This window comes from Antennarius striatus, chromosome 15 (assembly GCF_040054535.1).
Source record: "Antennarius striatus isolate MH-2024 chromosome 15, ASM4005453v1, whole genome shotgun sequence".
NCBI classification, from domain to species: Eukaryota; Metazoa; Chordata; class Actinopteri; order Lophiiformes; family Antennariidae; genus Antennarius; species Antennarius striatus.
Window position 1 is genome coordinate 2,465,955 of NC_090790.1, and position 20,027 is coordinate 2,485,981.

At 38.0% G+C, this 20,027-nt stretch overlaps 1 protein-coding gene across 1 annotated transcript in view; it reads left to right on the plus strand.

Moving 5' to 3' along the window:
- The window catches only part of dcc (DCC netrin 1 receptor), a 248,505-nt gene that overhangs the window by 184,140 nt on the left and 44,338 nt on the right, over positions 1-20,027 (plus strand). Inside the window, exons 18-22 of the mRNA XM_068335320.1 lie at positions 2,464-2,602; positions 6,900-7,007; positions 8,056-8,250; positions 8,336-8,368; positions 12,682-12,747. Of these exons, the coding sequence (XP_068191421.1) occupies positions 2,464-2,602; positions 6,900-7,007; positions 8,056-8,250; positions 8,336-8,368; positions 12,682-12,747 (541 nt within the window). The remainder of the gene's footprint in view (positions 1-2,463; positions 2,603-6,899; positions 7,008-8,055; positions 8,251-8,335; positions 8,369-12,681; positions 12,748-20,027) is intronic.

Below are 20,027 nucleotides of genomic sequence, written 5' to 3' on the forward strand. Positions count from 1 at the left end.
AATTTTAAATTATCTCTCTGTCACAAAACTGATTATCTCTAACTTGTGCAGTTTAAGTATAATAAGGCTGCATTTAGTAAAATTTCATATAAGCCATGTGGAGACATTTTGCTTATTATAAACAACATTTTTGTAGATTGTCTTGAGACTTTTGAGTGTTGTAATTTTAAAGCTGAGTTTCAGATGTCCATATAAAATACTGAACAACATACCATCAAAATGAAAAATGTAATCAAAATGAAGGAAGTATAATTGATCATAAAATGTACTCTGTAGGTACTTATTGATTACTGTCTGTTGTTTTGGAAGTAAATGATTATTTGCACTAACATTGTTGTTTTTCTGCAGAGTTATTTTGCATTGAGTATCATTTGACTACTAAACACAAACATAAAATGTAATCATTTCATTGATTGTTTCATTGATTGATTCATTGATGGCTTAGCACCCTCTTTGTCACCACTCACTACTTCATACAAATCATTCAACTATGGATGGTTCTCTGAATTGATTCATTGAAATGCATGTAGCGTGTGACAAACCAGCATTGAGGCTATAGGGCAGTATGGTGACGCAGTGCAGGGGTTAGTGCAGCGCTGCCAAACAGAAGGAAGGAACCACCTCCGATTCCACCTGAGGTTCTTCTGTGCAGAGCTTGTATATTCTCTGGGTGAGACCAATAGAACGGGTCATTCCGAAAAAAAAGTCTGTGGGTGTGACTGTGAATGGTTCCTCCCTCAACCGCAGCCAGCTGGACAAAGATCCAGCAGAACTCATGGCACTGGATAAACGGCTTACAAGAGTCTCATCTTCAAGAAGATGAATCCATGATTGAAAGACTATATCAATCAATCAATCAATCAATCAATCAATCAAGTTTTATTTATATAGTGCTTAGTCATGGCATCAGACATTTCAAAGCGCTTTAACAGACAGAAAAACCCAACTGAACCCTCCAAGAGCATAAGTGATAGCGGCGGGGGAAAACTCCCTGGTTGAGGAAGAAACTCCGGTCAGGACCCAGACTCTTGGGCGGCCATCCACCTTGACCAGTTGGGTGGAAAACAAATAAAATAAAGATCAGGACAGGATCAGAGAAACAGAGACAGAGAGTGTGTCAGATAGACCAGATAGAGTCAGTGTCTTTATGGTTATAGTTAGAACATTTGATGCAGGCGCTGAATTGGAGACGGGAAAGTCAGGCTGTGTTCACCGACTCCTGGGTTGTTCTCTCCAATACATGTTCCCCATCATGTAGTTGGTAAATTCAAGGCACAATTACAGCCGCATGGATGACTGTATGGTGGAAGGAGGTAGAAAGGAAGCAGGACCCCAGCAGATGGATGGATGAGGGGTGATACTGGTGGGCAGCACGCTTCTGATTCCATTATAATTACTTGTGTTTAAGGAGGTATTTCTACAAAACTTTCCACGTTTGGACAGTAGAATGTCTGCATTTGCTACCTTTTTGTTATCGGTTCTACCTCGCTCCTTTGACTGAGAAATATTATGGTGCAGCACAACAAGATGGTTCAGGGTTTGAGTCCCCTTCTGTGCGAAGTTCTCCCTCTGTTTGCTAGTGCTCCTACTCACCACTACAGCAAGACATGCAAATGAAAGTGGTTACATGTGTACATGACTTCACGGGTGGTAATGACAGTCAGCATAGGAGCTGTACTCTTAAAACACAGAAGATTAAGGATTTTAACAAACCTCCCTTGATTTTAGCATGTACTTTTTTTTTTTTTGCTGCCAGGGAGATTGTCAGTGCAGCAGGAGCAAATTAAGGTTAACGTGGACTCATTGGGAGTGGGTTGAGCCCTTCAGTGGTTTTGTCATTTCTCTTGGTGAGACTTCTTTTCTTCCACAGCAACATCAGAAAAAACAACTCTGTAGAAGGGTAGTCTGCTTACCTTAACAAAACACAATAAGGGAGGAAAGCAAGAGGTTTTTTTCTTCCATCTCATTTTTTAAATAAGGCATTTTCTTTGTGCTGCAAAGTCAAGCAGAAATTTGATATTAAGTGCTCTGGTTTATGTTGTATTCACTAATGTTTAGAACCTGGATGGAAATGAATGTTATCAAGAGCAAACAGAAGGACAGATAGACTCCATCCATAAAAGACCACATGGCTAGAGTAGTGCGTTTTATGTTATTAAGGCATGTTATTAAGGCAGTATTTGCAATTCTCATCTTAGTAAAGATGTACTATAATACTATACATTATATTGTAGTCTCTGATTTTAGCAGCAGCATCTCTTTTCGTACTTTTGTTTTGTTGCTTTTTAAATAAATACACAAAGGTGCCATCTTCGGCTTAAAATGTGACTGGTTCATAAAAAAATCAAGTGAAAAGCTTTTTTTTTCTACTACTAATTGAATTCTAAACAGATATTTATCTCATTTTCAATATTCAAGTCGATTTAAATTTCCAACTTAATCATGCCATCTCTTTGTGTCCAGTCTGCAGATACCACAGCACTGAGCCACAGTGTCACTGGCCTCAAACCTAACACTATGTATGAGTTTGCTGTCATGGTAACCAAAGGTCGCAAGTCTAGCACCTGGAGTATGACAGCACATGCCACAACATACGAAGCAGGTAGGTCTCTCCTCTTATTTCTACGTCTTGTTCTTGTGAGGACCCCAGTGAATTTTCAGATCCCCCCCAGGTGTAGTTGGACAGATGGTTGGCTGTTGCCCCACAGTAGACAGCTGACAGTGTCTCTTGCCCTGGTTTTCGTGGATTGTCTCGTATAGTTGCAAACAGCACCGAAATGTCGGTCTTGTTTCTAAGAGAGAAGCATTTGCAGAGCCTGAAAAGAAAAATATTTGAAAATGGGCAACAGAGTAAATTCTTTGTAAAACACCATTGTAGTCTCGCTGTGTACATACTCAGTATTATTCTTGTATGTGGAGGGATACAATGGACTTTACAACAACACCAAAACAAAACAAAACAAAAATCAATGTAGAAATTCTGGTTTTGTTTGGTGTTTGTTCCAGTTTGTTACGTCTATTATATCCTTCAGAATACATTCGCTGTAATACTATCAGACAATAATCTTTCCCTTGGGTTGATATTGCACACACAACTGCTGCAGACACTACCACAGGACTTATCAGTGGTTTTACTGGATCTATGTGTGTGAGAACCATTTCAAAATGCTTTAGTGTGAATGAAGAACAAAATTATATTAAAGTTCTTCATCTTCATCAGAGACGAGGCAAATACAAACATCAATTTGTTAGCATAGTGAGTTCTGTCTTATCACACAGGCAAAAAATGTTAATGCTAGTTGTGTTTTGGGTGCACTCCATCAGGTATGTTCATGTATAAATTCATGTTCCCTCACAGGTGAATAGAGATGACAACATGATCCAGTCTTTGTGGGATTCCCATTATTATATCTGTTTATTTAGGCAAATAAATAATGTATCGAACAACTAGTAAAATGAGAAAAAATAGGAAAACAAAAGGATTTCATTGAGTCATAGGCTTGACATAGTTGGTTGAGTAACTGAAATGACCACATACCCCAAATAGTTCATAATTAAAATTAATAATTAAAATTAATATTAATATTAATTAATAGTTCATAATTTAAAAAAAGTGTACTTTCAATAAGGAGACACACGAGAATGACGTCAATATACATGATTGACAAGATCAGATCAGATCAGAGTTCCCTGGCTTCATCCCACCCAAAAACATGCGATTTAGGTGAACTGGACACGGTAAAGTTTGTGTATGTGTGGCCCTGGGTCTTTAAAGATTGGTCAACATTTTCTAATGGCAGTAGAATGGAATGGAATGGAAACAAATCGTATCTCAATTGAAATAGAAATTTCATGCTCTATCATCTTGATTTTAATTGTAATAACAGTAATAATTTAACTCTTGCTGTTGTTTTCAGTCATTATGAACTTTTCCTTACCTCCTTTTCATTTACACATAAAAAACAAAAGCTTCTTATTTTTCATTGCAGGTCTCTGGAGGACTTTTTCAGTCATTCTTGGAAAAATAAGATACAGTGAATGAGCACAGGTTCAGGAAATGCTTTCACCAAAATAATATGGGTGCCTAAAATTCTATTTTTTCTTTCACTTCCAGAAACATGATTACTTTTTAATAAGGTGATTTAACAATGCAGAAATCATGTCAAGTGTGATGCAAAACCACATTTCTCCCACAATGCAACACAACACTGCAACAATCAAAACCCAGCCGCTGACAGAAATCAAAATGTCAAGGTATACCTTTTAGGATGTTTACAGTCATGTTGGTGAGATTTGCCACCCAATTAACAGCGTGCCTTCACCTGGGGCCCCTGGGGGCCTGATGGAATACATTGACATTCAGAATGAGCAGACAGACTGAGCCCACTCAGTCCCTGCAGTGATGCATCTGCTGTGGACACACAAACACTGACCACGTATTTATAGTAAAATACGACAAACAGGACCGCAGCCCATAATACCTCTGTCTCACTGTTTAGCTGAGGGGCTTTATTTTATGTTACATTTTATATCTCACCAGAGGCAGAGTCTTAAGAGCGGTAATGTGTCCATTAATCACTTTGGTCTGTGCTAAATCGCCAAACATGTAGTGGAAAGATTTACATCAACAACCATAAATGGACAAAAATAAGCTGAAACCAAGTTATTGTATCTCTAAGTTGAAAACAAAAGGAAGAAAAAAAACAACAAGGTGTTTTAGAAAGTAAAACACATATTGAATACAATAAACCATGGTTCATTTCATTGCTCTCATTTAAATGAGAAGAATGACAAAACTGCCTCTGCAGCAAGTTACAAGCAAATTAGGTGTCCGTGTGACTGAATGCTACAAGGTACATATTGTGAGAAAGCAATTTCTTTGTTTGGGAGCGACAGGATTATTTCCTCAGCCTCATCAGCTTGACGTTAGAATGTGAAATGTGCTTTTAATATATTGTGGAAGTTAGTCCTATTGGATTTGAATCCACAGCGAAAGTTTAGACCTTGTGCAACTTCAGTAGATACAGCGGTAGAAAATGTGTGGATTGATGGAATCAACTTACAGTATTATTGTAAAAGTCTAAGGCAGGTGTAATGAAAGCCATTAAAGTAAGAATGCTTTCAAAAAATCTAAAATTGAATTGCTTATACTTGTTGATTTGCAAAATGCGAAGTGAGCAAACAGGAGTATAATCTTAATCCAACCAGTATTTGGTGTGATCACATTTTGCCTTCAAAACAAAATAAGTTCTTCTCACGATCATTAAGTTCATATGGTGGTTGAAACACAGTCTCTACCTCAAAGAGACATATCCTTCCAAATTGGTTCCATCAGAACCATCAGCTCAGAACCAGCAGAAACCAGCTGGACCCAGGTTTACCCAAAACTGTCCAGAGAAACATGTGGAAACCTGGCTACCAGCAGGAGATCTTGATTGTTGAGTCACAACTTTAACTCATTGGCTGCCAATGCTTTGTAGCAATTAATCTCCTTTAGATAGATTGATACTTTATTAATCCATGAGCACATATCCACTGCTCAGGCATTACGTAATGAATAAATACTGGATAAACACCAGTAGAAAAAGAAACACTGACATCACAGGACATACCGCAAGACATACACTTCACTAACAGACATATGCAGCATTAACAGGACATATGCTAAATTATAACTAAAATATAAACAGTATAAAATTAAATAAAAAAACATAAATAAAAATAAAAAGTGAAAGTAAAAATAGCGGACTTTCTCAGACGCTCTGGACATTTGTCCATGTTTTTTTTCTGTTCTTGACTGATCACAAGATACTTTGCTCAGAATATGTATATATATATATTATATATATATATATATATATGTATATATATTTCACCTCTCATCCAAAGAGGCATCTACACTTCTGCAGAACTTATTCTTGATTTAGTCAATAATGTGATTTTCTACAGAACAGTGGCTAAATTGAGGTCATCCAGTAAGACGTTGGCGTTCATCAGAGCACAGAAAAAGCACTGATCAAAGTTATAGATGACTAACTTATTATTTCACATGAGTTTAGTGCTGACTGACTTTAAAAAAATTGCACAAAGTTGTGTTTGTCTGATAAATCACAGTTATTACATATTAATAGTGAATTCTCCATGCAGTTATATTTATCACAGAGTTTGCCAGGGTTCTGTTTTTAGACCGATATTGTTCATCCAATAAATAAAAAATAAAAAATAAATGCTGAAAAAAACAATTCCTATATTTGTCACTTCCAGGCTACAGTATTATAATTCATTGTTATCAGACTGTCACAATACATCCCATCAGCTGATCCAGAATGCTGCTGCAAATACTGTATATTGATGAGAATTAGTAGAAAAGAACATATTGTCTAGAATCGGCCTTCCTGCAGACATCCTTTCCACATTTAAGAGTTGGGTTAATCAACTACTTATTGGTAAAAATGAAGGCATGGCTATGATGCTATAGGCTTGGATTGTCACAAACTATTTTTTTGTCATTATTGTCATTATTTCTGTCTTCACTGCTTTGTCTGAGAACACCCACTTGTAGACCTCAAGTTGCACCAGCAGAAGTAGTGAGGAGCTGATGGATGTGATGCCCTCTGCCCACATAGAGGAGTCTGCAGCGTCCACACTGAAATGATAACAGAAACATGAAGAAAAAATATTTTATATACAATTATACATTATTGTACAAGATTATACAGTTTGGCTACAGATTCATGAAATGAGTTGTGTGTTGACCATTTATGAGGAGCAGTGGGTAGCCTTCATGGCACTGGAGTGAAATACCTCAGTGATCTCAGTCAAAGCCACGGTTGTCCCTTATGTACCATTAATTCACCCATCAGTGCTGAAGATGCTTTTTTTTCTCTCCTTTATTCCAGCTCCTAGCTCCGCCCCCAAAGATCTGACTGTGATCAGTCGCGAGGGCCGACCCCGAGCCATCTTGATCAGTTGGCAACCACCAATGGAAGCTAACGGTCGAATCACAGGTGAGGGGGTGTTACCCACAGACGTCAAACACTGCAAGCATTCCAAACTATAATACCAGCTACACACGTGCTGTTTAATTACAGGCACACATTTATCAGAGGGACTAATTATTTGATTTTCAATTAACTTGCTGATTATTTTTCAAATGGATCACTTGCTCTGTAAAATGCCTGACTAGAAGTAACTTTCCTTTAATATCCATTGTCCCTTTTTCTTTCACACACACACACACACACACACACACACACACACACACACACACACACACACACACACACACACACACACACACACACATAGAGACATCCACAAACACACACAATTAATTCTCCATTGTTCAATCTCGCGACATGCCGATGATCGACCCGGCTGTAAAACCACATTTTTTAACGAGCTGTGCTGCTGCAGTGACGTCCTGCAGAACGGATCAAACGCTCCCTGCAGGACTCAACATAAAAAAACCAACACAAAAATGAAAAATTATGAAAGTATGAAATATAAAACTACTTGATCAAATTTCTTTTCTTAAAATTCAGACATGTAATATAATCTGTCTGTGTTCATCCTGTAATTGAATCTTTTTGTAATTAGATTTATTATCACAATTACATTACAAAGAAGTTAATACAGATATCCTGAGGTGTACAAAAGACCATTCTTGGTAATTACTGCACTTTATTACAAAATGCTTCATTACAGTATTTTCCGCACTATAAAGCGCAACTAAAAGCCTTTAATTTTCTCAAAAACCAACAATGGGCCTTATATACAGTATGAAAACTGTTTTGAAATAGGCCCTTCATTGAATATATATATATATATATATATATATATATATATATATATATATATATATATATATATATATATACACACACACACACATGCTATATATATTTATTTTTTTATTTTTGAAATAGGCCATTGGGTGTGACTTATAATCCAGTGTGTCTCAAAGTGCAGAAAATACTGTAGTTAATTAATTAATTGTATTTCATCCTGGATATTACTTATTGATCTGACTGTTTTAATATCTTTGTCTGACAGGATACATCTTGTACTACACGCTGGAAAAGAACATGCCAATTGATGATTGGGTGATGGAGACGATCAGCGGTGACCGATTGACCCACCAGGTTGTGGATCTGAACCTCGACACACTTTATTTCTTCAGGATCCAGGCCAAGAACGCCAAAGGAGTCGGCCCGCTGTCTGAGCCCGTCCACTTCAGGACCGCCAAAGGTGTCACAAATCCATTCAGTGCCGTGATTGAATGTCCGTCCATCTATTCTTTTACTCAATTTTTAATGTGTTCAATGTCTTTCAGTCGAACATCCAGACAAGATGGCAAATGATCAAGGTAGGCTTTTTTTCCTACACTCTGTATTTATTTTATGAATATTCTGTCATATTTCTTTCCTGTTTAAAAACAAACAAACAGTTATATTTGTCAAATTAGCACCAATGTTTGTCATTAGTGGTCATCAACCATTCCCAGTTGATGCTAATGTTGCTATTTTCAGCTCTGTTGTTGTTTTTCTCATTTTTTCTCAATCTCATTTCTCACAATTTATTTTTTCATTCAGTTAGTTTTATTTGTCTTTTGCATTCGGAGTGGTGATTTGTACTTCAAGGTCACCATATTCAGAGTTCATTTTACATTTTACAAGAAAGTAGTGCATCCCTGGGATGCGCTTCAAGAAAGATTTTTGCATCCCAGCATGACATTTATGCATCCCAAAAGTAATAACAGAATATATGGTAGAAGATTCACGCAATCACGCAAATTTTAATGTTAATGTCTTTATTAATAATATCGAAACTGTTAAAGAAAAAAGAGTAAAATTATGGATTAGTTATATCAAAATGTTACAACCTGGTAGTCACTAAAAAAGTTTTAGAAATAAATAAAGATTTAATACAGTTTGTTTTTCAATTTTACTTTTCACTCAATAGTTTTCTTTACCGTTAATTCATATATTCTCCTGTGGACACTGCACCAAGCTGACAGAACCTTCACACACATTTAGTAATATCTGTAGTAATATCTGTAGTAATATCTGTAGTAATATCTGTAGTAATATCTGTAGTAATATCTGTAGTAATATCTGTAGTAATATCTGTAGTAATATCTGTAGTAATACCTGTCTCTTTTTCTTCATTAACTTTTGAATTATTTTTTATGTAAGAAAGCTCTCAGTGTCACTTGCTTTTTCTCCAACTTGCATTTTTTTGGAGGCATGGTAATCAATCAATCAATCAATCAATCAATCAATCAATCAATCAATCAATCAATCAATCAATCAACCTTTATTTGTATAGCGCTTAATCACACCAGCAGACATTGTAAAGCACTTTAACCGAAAGAGAAACCTGACTGACAAGCGTGCATCAAAAACACAAGGATGCACGCAAACAAGAACACTTCATATTTAACACAGCTCCAATAGTTAGCCTAGGTAACTACATTATTCTGTTACCTTCTGATAGTCCAAAGAAATGGCCAGCATTGATAGCAGGAATAAAAACTTGATCAGAAACAATCAAATACCTGTTTTGATTTTACTTTTGATTTTAGTAAGACGTTTTTGGTAAACATGTATTCTTGATGCGATGAACAATGCCAAACGATGTAGATTTATCTTTAACTGATAACACGGCTATCAGGATACTTCAGTTCATCGGTTAGGGGATGTGAGAGCGTGTCTAACAAACAGCATCTTTGTGTTTGAGAACAGGAAGTAGAGGACATGGATGTAGACACAAGAGGTAGAACATGTGAAGTTCAATGATACAACATAGGTAGAGAAAAAATGGATTATGGGATGGCCCGGCAGGCAAGGATTTAAACCAAAGAAGTAGTCCAATATGCAAATGAGGAGGAAAAAAACTCCTAGGTACCGAGAAGCAGGTTAAGGGAAAGAAATCTGTAAATCCTAAAAGCCAAGGAGCGGCTAAATTCCTCACCACGAGGCAGAAAAACTCAGAAACACACAGGAACAAAAAAGCGTTCACATCTTGTGACGGTCCCACATCCACACTTAAAAAGTAGATATCCCACTTTGGTGTGTTCATGAGTTTTTCAGTAATAATCTGGGAACAAAATGGGCTCTGCAAAGAAAATGTGGGGAGAATGTGTTTTTATTTTATTGCTCAGAGCATTTGAACAGCGAGTCGATGCTGTTTGAAGTTTGAAGCTTTATATCATAAAGCAATTTTCTACCCAGACTTTACTGCACAAATATTTACAGAGAATCATTACATAAGTAGCTGTTACATGTTACTTTGTGTGTGTAAAAATCACATTCAGAAAGTACGTATCGAAAAATCTCAATTCATATAAGAAAAAGTCAGCAATATTTACTAATTTTCCATCATGTTTTTTTTTTTCTCCCTGCAAAACAATTTATTTTATACTATACTAGTTCACAGTTTCAAACATTTATCCACATTTCATACTATTGTTACATTTATTGTAACACATAGGGAGTAAAACCTTCAGAATATAACAGAACTGTAGCTAAACAAAAGATCATATTATATTACATTACATTAAATTAGCTTGGAAAATAGATTAGATTAGCAAATAGAATGCAAAAAGATCAATTCAGTAGTGAGCGCTTTCGTTATCGGTTCAATATTTCCCATTTTTTCTTCACATCGATAAAAAATACCGACTAGGAGATGAATAATTCAAAAGCTGTACCAGCAAGTGTACCGATGAGAATAGAGTGAATGGGTGAAAAACATTTTCAGTGTTTGTCAAATACTGTTAGCTGTAATACATTTTTTGAAAGGGGGAAAAAAACCAAAATGAGCTATTAGAATTTTTTTTGTCTTACCTAAAGACATTTATTTATATTAATCTACATCTGCGTGGACTACACACATTATATCATTATATCCACAATAATAAGTGCATTTTAAACTGCCGTATTGTGACATGTAGCTTCACAGGAAGTAATAATTCTGTTTTAACAGAACTGGTCCCTGGTCCCCTTTGGATCAGAAGTCCACATCACAGAATCAGAGATTAGAGAGAGGCTCAATATATAGTTCAGGAAGGTGTAAATACATTTTGACTGACTCTGGTCGAGGCTCTCTCTGCCCTCTGCAATTGCATTCTGGGAATTTTCAGCAGAGTGCAGTGAAGCGATTTAGGTGTTAGGACACAACCAGAGAGACTCGACTCAGGAGGTCACGGTGTTAAATGATGCTGTCTGTCACTGACAGTCGTGTAGATGTGATATGGTGTGTGTGTGTGTGTGTGTGTGTGTGTGTGTGTGTGTGTGTGTGTGTGTGTGTGTGTGTGTGTGTGTGTGTGTGTGTGTGTGTCCAAAGAGGAGGGAAGATTGACGCTCAGCTGTGGACATGTGGCCCTTTAACTGTAAACACACACATAGGTATGCACACTGTTTTATACACACCAAACACAGACTGGCAGTGCACACACTCACGTCTGTGTTTGTGTGTATTTTCTGACGGATTTTAAAATTATGCTGAATGGTGTGAGATAAAAAAAAAAAGAAGACTTTTAGCTGTAAATTATGAGATGATAGGGTGTCTGGTTTACGATTCATTGAGATGTGGAACTCATCATTTCACAGATGGAGGCTTTGGGAATCTCTCTCTTTCGTGTCCAGTCGATTCCAAACTCAGTGATGATCAGATTCTGTGTTCCTCTTCATATTTCATCATCAAGCTCCCCTGGTGTTTAATGAATTTTAAAAAGAGCATTAAAAATAACATTTTTCACTTGCATTTGCAAGACAATTTTGGGAGACTAATATCAATCAATTAAATGCAGTGGACCAATACATAACGTTTGATCTTACATTAAGCTTCAATCATGTGCGACTATCAGAATCATAATTGCCTATGAGCAAGAAAGTCATACAGGACAGCGTGATGGTGGGTCAAACACTTGAGTTTTACACTAAAGATCAGCGCTTGTGTCCTGTGTAAAAATAGAGTTTGACCCAGTTTACATACATTACACAATATGTGTAAAAAAAAGTTTTTTAAATTAATTAAAAAAAACTGGATCCCTGTATTTATTCTGGCCAGCAAACACCTCCGGATCCCCCAGGATGAGCTGGGAACCAATGCAGAAGGACGACTAGATGACTGTTCAACCAGCTCCCCCAGGATAAGTTGGGTTTGATAACCAATCATGCCAAATAACTGGGATAGGATTCACCCTACTGGCATTCTGGGAAAAAGTAGACGTCTTCTCTTTGTCTGAGTGTTGCTGGTAGTTTCTTTTAAAGAAGACAGCTGGACGGTCTCCTTGTTGTCTCCTTTCATTCAAATGAAATCAATTAAGGCCTTAAAATGTGTTTTGTAAGACCTTAATTGATTTTATTGGCAAGACCTTTTAAAGACAGATCCTATTTTATGGCAATCCATTTTAACATCCAGTTAAGTGCTTTTACCCTTGGGGGGCTTATAAAACCTGGAGATTTAAACTAAGTACACTAGGCGAGATGGCACTCGTGGCAATAGCACACATATGACATAAAAAGGTTTGTGTGTGTGTTTGTGTACCATCTTAACAAAGCAATTTATTTTCTAACAAGGGAACAATCTTTCTTTTCATTCCTCCAGTCCAGTGACTGCATTTCCTTCTGTTTGCTCTTTCTTGATGGCCCTCTTTATTTTTTTGCCCTCCAGGTCGAGGGGGAGACCACGCCTACTGGCCATCTGACACCAACCTGATTGATAGGAGCAGCATCAACGGTAACACACAAGCACACACAGAAACACACAGTTTTCAGTTTGACTGAATGTGATGATCAAAAAGTGGAATAGGATTTGAGAGAGAGAGTGATTTTGTGCAGCATCATCAGATTATCACACACTCTGTTGTTATCTTTGATCACCCAGCTCACTCAGGTCTAATCTTACTTTGGTGACTCAGTGCATCCAGACAAGGAGCTTCAGCTCACTGATACACAGTCTGTTAGTGCCACTTCCTTTTTGTACTCGTATCACCAAAGGCAGAAAAAAATAATTGAATCCACTATCTCAGCATCAATCATTGGTTATATACACTGGACAAAATAATGATTTTGTTGCAAAACAGGATCCAGTAGCATATAAATCTTCATCTCGTAGTTTTATAATGACAAATAACAACAATATTATTAAAGGGGTCCTATTATAAAAAACACATTTTTTCAGGTATCTACATATACAGTAAATAGTGGCCCTCCCTAACACAACCAAATCCTAGAATCTGGAAAACAAACACTTCCTGCATCAATCGATATTTGGAATCTTTTGGATTCATGGCTGGACAGAATCAAAAATGATCGGATTGACCACAGCGCCAAACCTTACTTCATCTCCAGGGTGATTGATAGAGTAAACTGACCTATCCTGAGTCACATTTGATTTTCCACCCGGATATGGGCTTGGTCATCCTTAAGGGGGAGTTTGTTCAGGCTACAGTAGCAGTGTGTGGTAATGTCCTGGCTCAGAACTAGACACTAAAAGTTCCCCACAAGCTGTTGAAGTCAGCTAGCATTTGGCTAACAAGTTAGCCTCACTTCAGTTAGGTGTCTGTGTGGGTGGGGGGGAGGCGTGTTTAGGCTATGGTAGCAGTGTGTGGTAACGTCCTGACTCAGAGCTACACACGGAGTACCTCACAAGCTGTCGAAGTCAGCTACCATTTGGATAATTAGTTAGGTCCCCTTCAGTCGTGTGTGTGTGTGTGTGTGTTTGTGTGTGTGTGTTTATGTCTGTGTGTGTGTGTGCATATTTGTTTGTGTGTGTGTACACCTGCGAAAGGTTATCCCCAGCTTCATAGCGAACACATAGCCAGTTACACATCAATTACTAAATCAGAATAATTGTCTGTTTTTTGATGAATGAAATCAGCTTTAACTCTTCTAAATGATCTGAGAGCTGCGTGTATCCAAAACGACGACACCACTCATCAGCCTCAGCCTTTATTTACAGCCCTCTAGATATTCACTGTGACCAGTCTAGGGTTACGTTCAATTCACCTAAACCCAGCATGTGAAATAATCCCGGAATGAATCAAGAGAATTTATCACTCATTCCCAGCCTTGTGAGAAACAAAAGGCAGAAGCGGATACGCGCTCACACACACACGCACGCACGCACGCACACACACACACACACACACACACAGATTTTAATAGGTAAAATGTCTGTCTACTCGCTAAAACACTGGGCAATCACAAGGCTGAAATATGAAAATTCCAGCTCGCACAAGACAGTCTTTGATGTTACCAAAAAAAGCAAATCCTGGACAATCCAAAAGTTCTTTATAGTCCGATGGATTACAACAGGATCCAAATCCAAGATAGTCCACATAACACGTTGTCTATAAGAGAGAAACAGAGAGAGAGAGAGAGAGAGAGAGAGAGAGAGAGAGACCTTTACCTTTGCACTGTCACCTGTATCCTGCGTATTATTCTGTGCCCTGGGTCGGCAGCCAGTGACCCAGCAGGGGTTAATTATATATACTAAATATTAGTATATATAATTGACAAAGCTAGTAAGAGCCTAATACGCATTCCGAAGCCTTTATTGCTAATATTTGCATAAATGTTAGTGCTACATAAACAACATCATTAAATTTAATGTGAGCAATAGTCTTTCTCCTACTTTCCTCGCATTTGGTACTTTTATACAGGTACTATTGTTAAATTCTTATAAGAGTGTGAATAATACTGCTCATATAAATGAAGCAATAGCTAAACAACGATTGTAAATTTTTATTTATATAGCTCCTGTAGGTGTAGGTGTACCATTTTACCTGTTGTAAGGGTAAACATAGAATAAACCTCAGGAGGAGCCTTGTTAACACACCTTAAGATGTTTATTTATTTATTTTTATTTTTTTGTTTCCTTTGTTTATCTGGGTTTTTTTGACAAAAGAGAGCCAGAACATTTCCTCAGTATGATGCAGTCTAGCATTGCCCCAGCTAAAACATGGACCATGGATAGCAATGTCCATTCAAATGCATATGAAGATTGGATCAGCAGGATGTAAGGCAACTTAAAGTGTCACGAAACAGGCCTGAGGCACACAATCTCCTTGTCACCATGGAGACGTGGAATATAGCAAACAGGCATAAACACCATTCACATTGACAGGACAAAAGAAACACACACACACACACACATACACACACACACACACACACACACACACACACATACACAACACACACACACACACACACACACACACACACACACACACACACACACACACACACACACACACACACACACACACACACACACACACACACACACACACACACACACACGGGAATGAGTCCCCTCAACAAAGCTTACAATTCAACAGTTGAGCTGAGAGGAGTCTCCAAGAGCCTCCAAAAGTCCAGCATAGTCCAAAAAAAAAAAGTCCAACTAGTTTAATGAACATAAAACATCCTAATATCAATGCTAACAATGGAATTGTATACATGCAGATACCTTATTCCAAATAAAAAATTAAAGTCAATATCTGTGATAGTGAAACCTATTGCTGCTGACAATTGTCCTTTATTAATGCTAAGTGGTACTAATGTTTCCACTGATAAAAATGCTAATAAAACTCTAATATGAATTTCGATGTACGATCCGTATGAACAGACAGATAATTGAGACTTTGCCTTAAAGAAATTGCTACTTTATATGCTATATACAAGAAGCATGCTAACACTGATATACATCTTTAACCTACACACATTATAAAATAACATAACATAACATTGATATATTTCAATAAAAATCCTGAAACAAACAGTAGTTGTACTCACATTTAGTATTGGTAAAACACTCTGCTACCTACAATGGTAATATTAATACTACTTTGATTAATAGTACAGAGGCTACTGATAATTGCTAACATTACAAATAATGATCATAATCATAAATATCTCGTATTTCTGTTTAAAGAAAACTGTTACTCCTCCTTCAAATGGGGTTCAGAGGTCAGGGTCTGCAGCAGTTGGCAGTGATTCAGTGTCTAAGGGCAGGAGAGTTGAGCTCTGTGTGTGTGTGTGTGTGTGTGTGTGTGTGTGTGTGTGTGTGTGTGTGTGTGTGTGTGTGTGTGCGTGTGCGTGTGTGGTACATGAAGGTGGACATTATTCTGTTGCTGTTGCCGTTGCTCCCTGAGGCAAACATAAATCCACCGTCTCTGAACTCCGCCCCCTTTCGCCTTTATGGCGGTTTGGCGAAGGCGGAACCTCATCCATCAACTCCACCGTATTTCAGCTTTAACACTGTGTCGTCCCTTATGTCACAGAGCTTCCTCTCCCTTGAAAAATAACCCACAGGGGAAGACTCACCTTTGACTCCGTCCATCAGGCCACAGCTCTGCACCTCTCTGTTTGATGTCTGTACATCTCTCAGGTGGTCGGATGTGGTCTATAAGTCTCTTCCACCAAAAATATCTAGATGAAGCCATTTGTTTCTGATAAATACTTCGGCAAAGTTTTCTAATTCTCACCTACTTTTCTCCAGTGGGCTTGATGGTGACTATTTTCAGAGATGATTGCTTCCATAGCACATAAACAATTAACGTTAACATCTCATCTGTCTTCCAGAATCCATAAACACTCGTGTTCCCCTGAAAATACACTGAGCTAAAAAAGATTTAATGGACAACTTGAACCTGAATAATATCTAATTTCACATCTGGAAAAAAAGAAGTGACTGCCTTTGTAAAATAATAAACCATGTGTTTTTATTGGATAGATAATAGATAAGCTGAACTTTTTTTTTGAAATGGCACATCATATAGAAAATAAACAAATCATTGTAATGATCCTTGGGGGATGAACTGCTATGTGCAGCATGTTTCATGACAATCTGTGCAATATTTGTTGAGACATTTAATTCCAAACCTCATGCAGTAGCTTTACTAGGTGCCAGAGGAAAAACGGTAAAGGAAATCACAGATGTCATTGAGATTTAGAGAGAGTAATGAATGTCAGTGCAGGTTCATGACTCACCGTCTGGTAGCTGTAGTGTAACTCAGAATGAACCAAGTCCAAAGCAGTAACCACCAAAAATCCACCTACATGTCAATCTGTAGATTGGTCATCATTATATATGTTGATTAACAGTATAGTTAAATTCTACATTATTGACTTTCAGGATTTTAATTATATATATATATATATATATATATATATATATATATATATATATATATATATATATATATATATATATATATATATATATATATATATATATATATATATATATTCATTCATTCATTCATTGTCATATGACCACCGCTATATATATATAAAATGTAAATTATATATATAATATAATGACATGTCATATTGTGGTTCTGGGTTTTCTTCCTGTTGTTGTTTTCACACGTCTGCACTCACACATGTGTTCATGTGCACAGATGCATACTTTCATTTATGTGTTCATCATTACTGATCCTATCTGCTAATGACGACAACTCAAACTCAAATATGAACCGATCAGATGTCATCCAATGTGACAAGATTTCAGACAATAGTTCTCTCACTTGGCATGAAGGCACTCGTTAATATAATGATAACTTTCATATATTAAAAAGAATAAAAAAGCAAATTCTTTGGCATTTTCTTGAACTGAGCCGCTGACTATTTAGCCTACCTGCTCTTATACATACAGACGACTCATACCTGTTGCTTGCAGCTCAGCAGTTCTTTTTTTCTTTACAGTGCATAAAATCCAGATTTATTGTTTGAAACAATTAATCAAGGTTTTCTCCAAGAAAGACACCGAATGAGCAGAATGCTTCTGGAGTCTGGGGCTTTCTCATTTTGCAGGATGTTGTTCATTGATTTGTTGCCTCCTAAAACCTCAGAGAAAGATTGAAGAGGTGCTGAAAAGTCTTAAGTTCCCTTGGACTGGTATCATCTGGATTCTGCCTTTTGCACCTGGCTGGTTGGGGGTGGGGCTGATGAGGGGCTGGATTGCAGTTACATTGGTATGGATGGGGTTAGAGTTCGCATTGACATCCAATAACAATTAAAGGTTAGTTTGGGAGAATAAAACAAACAGAAGTGAAAGAGGTAGCATGTAGAACCCAGCAGCATTAGCATCTAGCATCACTATAGAATCACATGAGATAAATATCATCACCTTTCATGTTTTACCCATGGGGAGGATGAGGAAATCTTCTTGTCACACGACATGTCCATTCCCTGTGTGACTACTGCCCAACGTTTTTATTCATGTGGGATTCATGTCATGCTGCATCTCAAGAACAGTGGTGTCCCTGCATCACAATAAACGCAATAACTGATTTTTTTTCCCGTATTTAAAATGATTAAATATTTTGTGTCAAAAGTGAAGTTTTGAAATTTCATCGTCATTGAGAATGTAATGCTTTGATTTCATCATAGAACAGGCATCGGAAAACAAGTCAATGGCACATATATTGTTGCAATTCTTGTTTAGAAAATAAAGTTTACACCACACGCAGAACCTTTCAATATTTATTGATTAAAAAATAAGTTAACCTTTGAGTGATTAGTGTGTTAGTCTACCCACCTCCTTTGATCATGTACTAGTAGTCAGATTCTGTCAGATCCAATCACATTTACTGAAGACATCCCTCCTCCAGATAAAGAACAATATCTACATGAGAAAGTATCAGAAAAAGGGACGGAAACAAAAGACTTTAGAGGAAAATAGTAGAAAAAGCATCTTAAATAAATAAAAGAAAAGAAAAGAAAAGAAAAGAAGGTGATATAGTGGCCCCTGTGCTGTGGCTTTGAGTTTTGATGGATTATGGTTTTCATTGAGAGAGACGATTGAAAAAAGAGAGAGAGAGAGAAAGAGAGAGGTGAGAGAGAGAGAGAGAGAGAGAGAGAGAGAGAGAGAGAGAGAGAGAGAGAGAGAGAGAGAGAGAGAGAGAGAGAGAGAGAGAGAGAGAGAGAGAGATGGTCAAAGAAATGCTTTCTCTCTCACACATACAAGCATTTGTCTTGATCATTCCTTCATCTCCTCTCTTCTCAGCAATCCATACCTTCTTTCTTTCACCACTCTGTCATCTTCATCTTCTTTCCTTTTTATGTCCTTTTTCTCCTCTTCCTCTGTCTCTCGTCTCCTTCATACCTCCTCCTCCTCCTCCTCTCCCGTATTACCCATGTTCTCTCTTTCTATTACAAGGTTAAGTTAATGAATGGACGTGTGTCATCAATTTCCTTTTCCCACTTTACATCTGCTACACACACACACACACACACACACACACACACACACACACACACACACACACACACACACACACACACACACACACACACACACACACACACACACACACACACACAGGCAGAGATAATTCTCCTTAGGCTTGAAATGTAGTCTGACTTTACATACACACTTTTTGGATCATACATACACCCTCCTGTCCCCCTTTTTAAGAAGGGGGACCAGAGGGTGTGCTCCAACTACAGGGGCATCACACTCCTCAGCCTCCCTGGTAAGGTCTATTCAGGGGTTCTGGAGAGGAGGGTCCATCGGGAAGTCGAATCTCGGATTCAGGAGGAGCAGTGTGGTTTTCGTCCTGGCCGTGGAACAGTGGACCAGCTCTACACCCTCCGCAGGGTCCTTGAGGGGGCATGGGAGTTCGCCCAACCAGTCTACATGTGTTTTGTGGACTTGGAGAAGGCGTTCGACCGTGTTCCTCGGGGGGTTCTGTGGGGGTTGCTTCGGGAGTATGGGGTACCGGACCCCTTGATGAGGGCTGTTCGGTCCCTGTACGACCAATGTCAGAGTTTGGTCCGCATTGCCGGCAGTAAGTCGGATTCGTTTCCAGTGAGGGTTGGACTCCGCCAAGGCTGCCCTTTGTGACCGATTCTGTTCATAACTTTTATGGACAGAATTTCTAGGCGCAGCCAAGGCGCTGAGGGTGTCCGGTTTGGTGGCCTCAGTATTGCGTCTCTGCTTTTTGCAGACGACGTGGTGCTGTTGGCTTCATCAAGCCGTGATCTCCAACTCTCACTGGAACG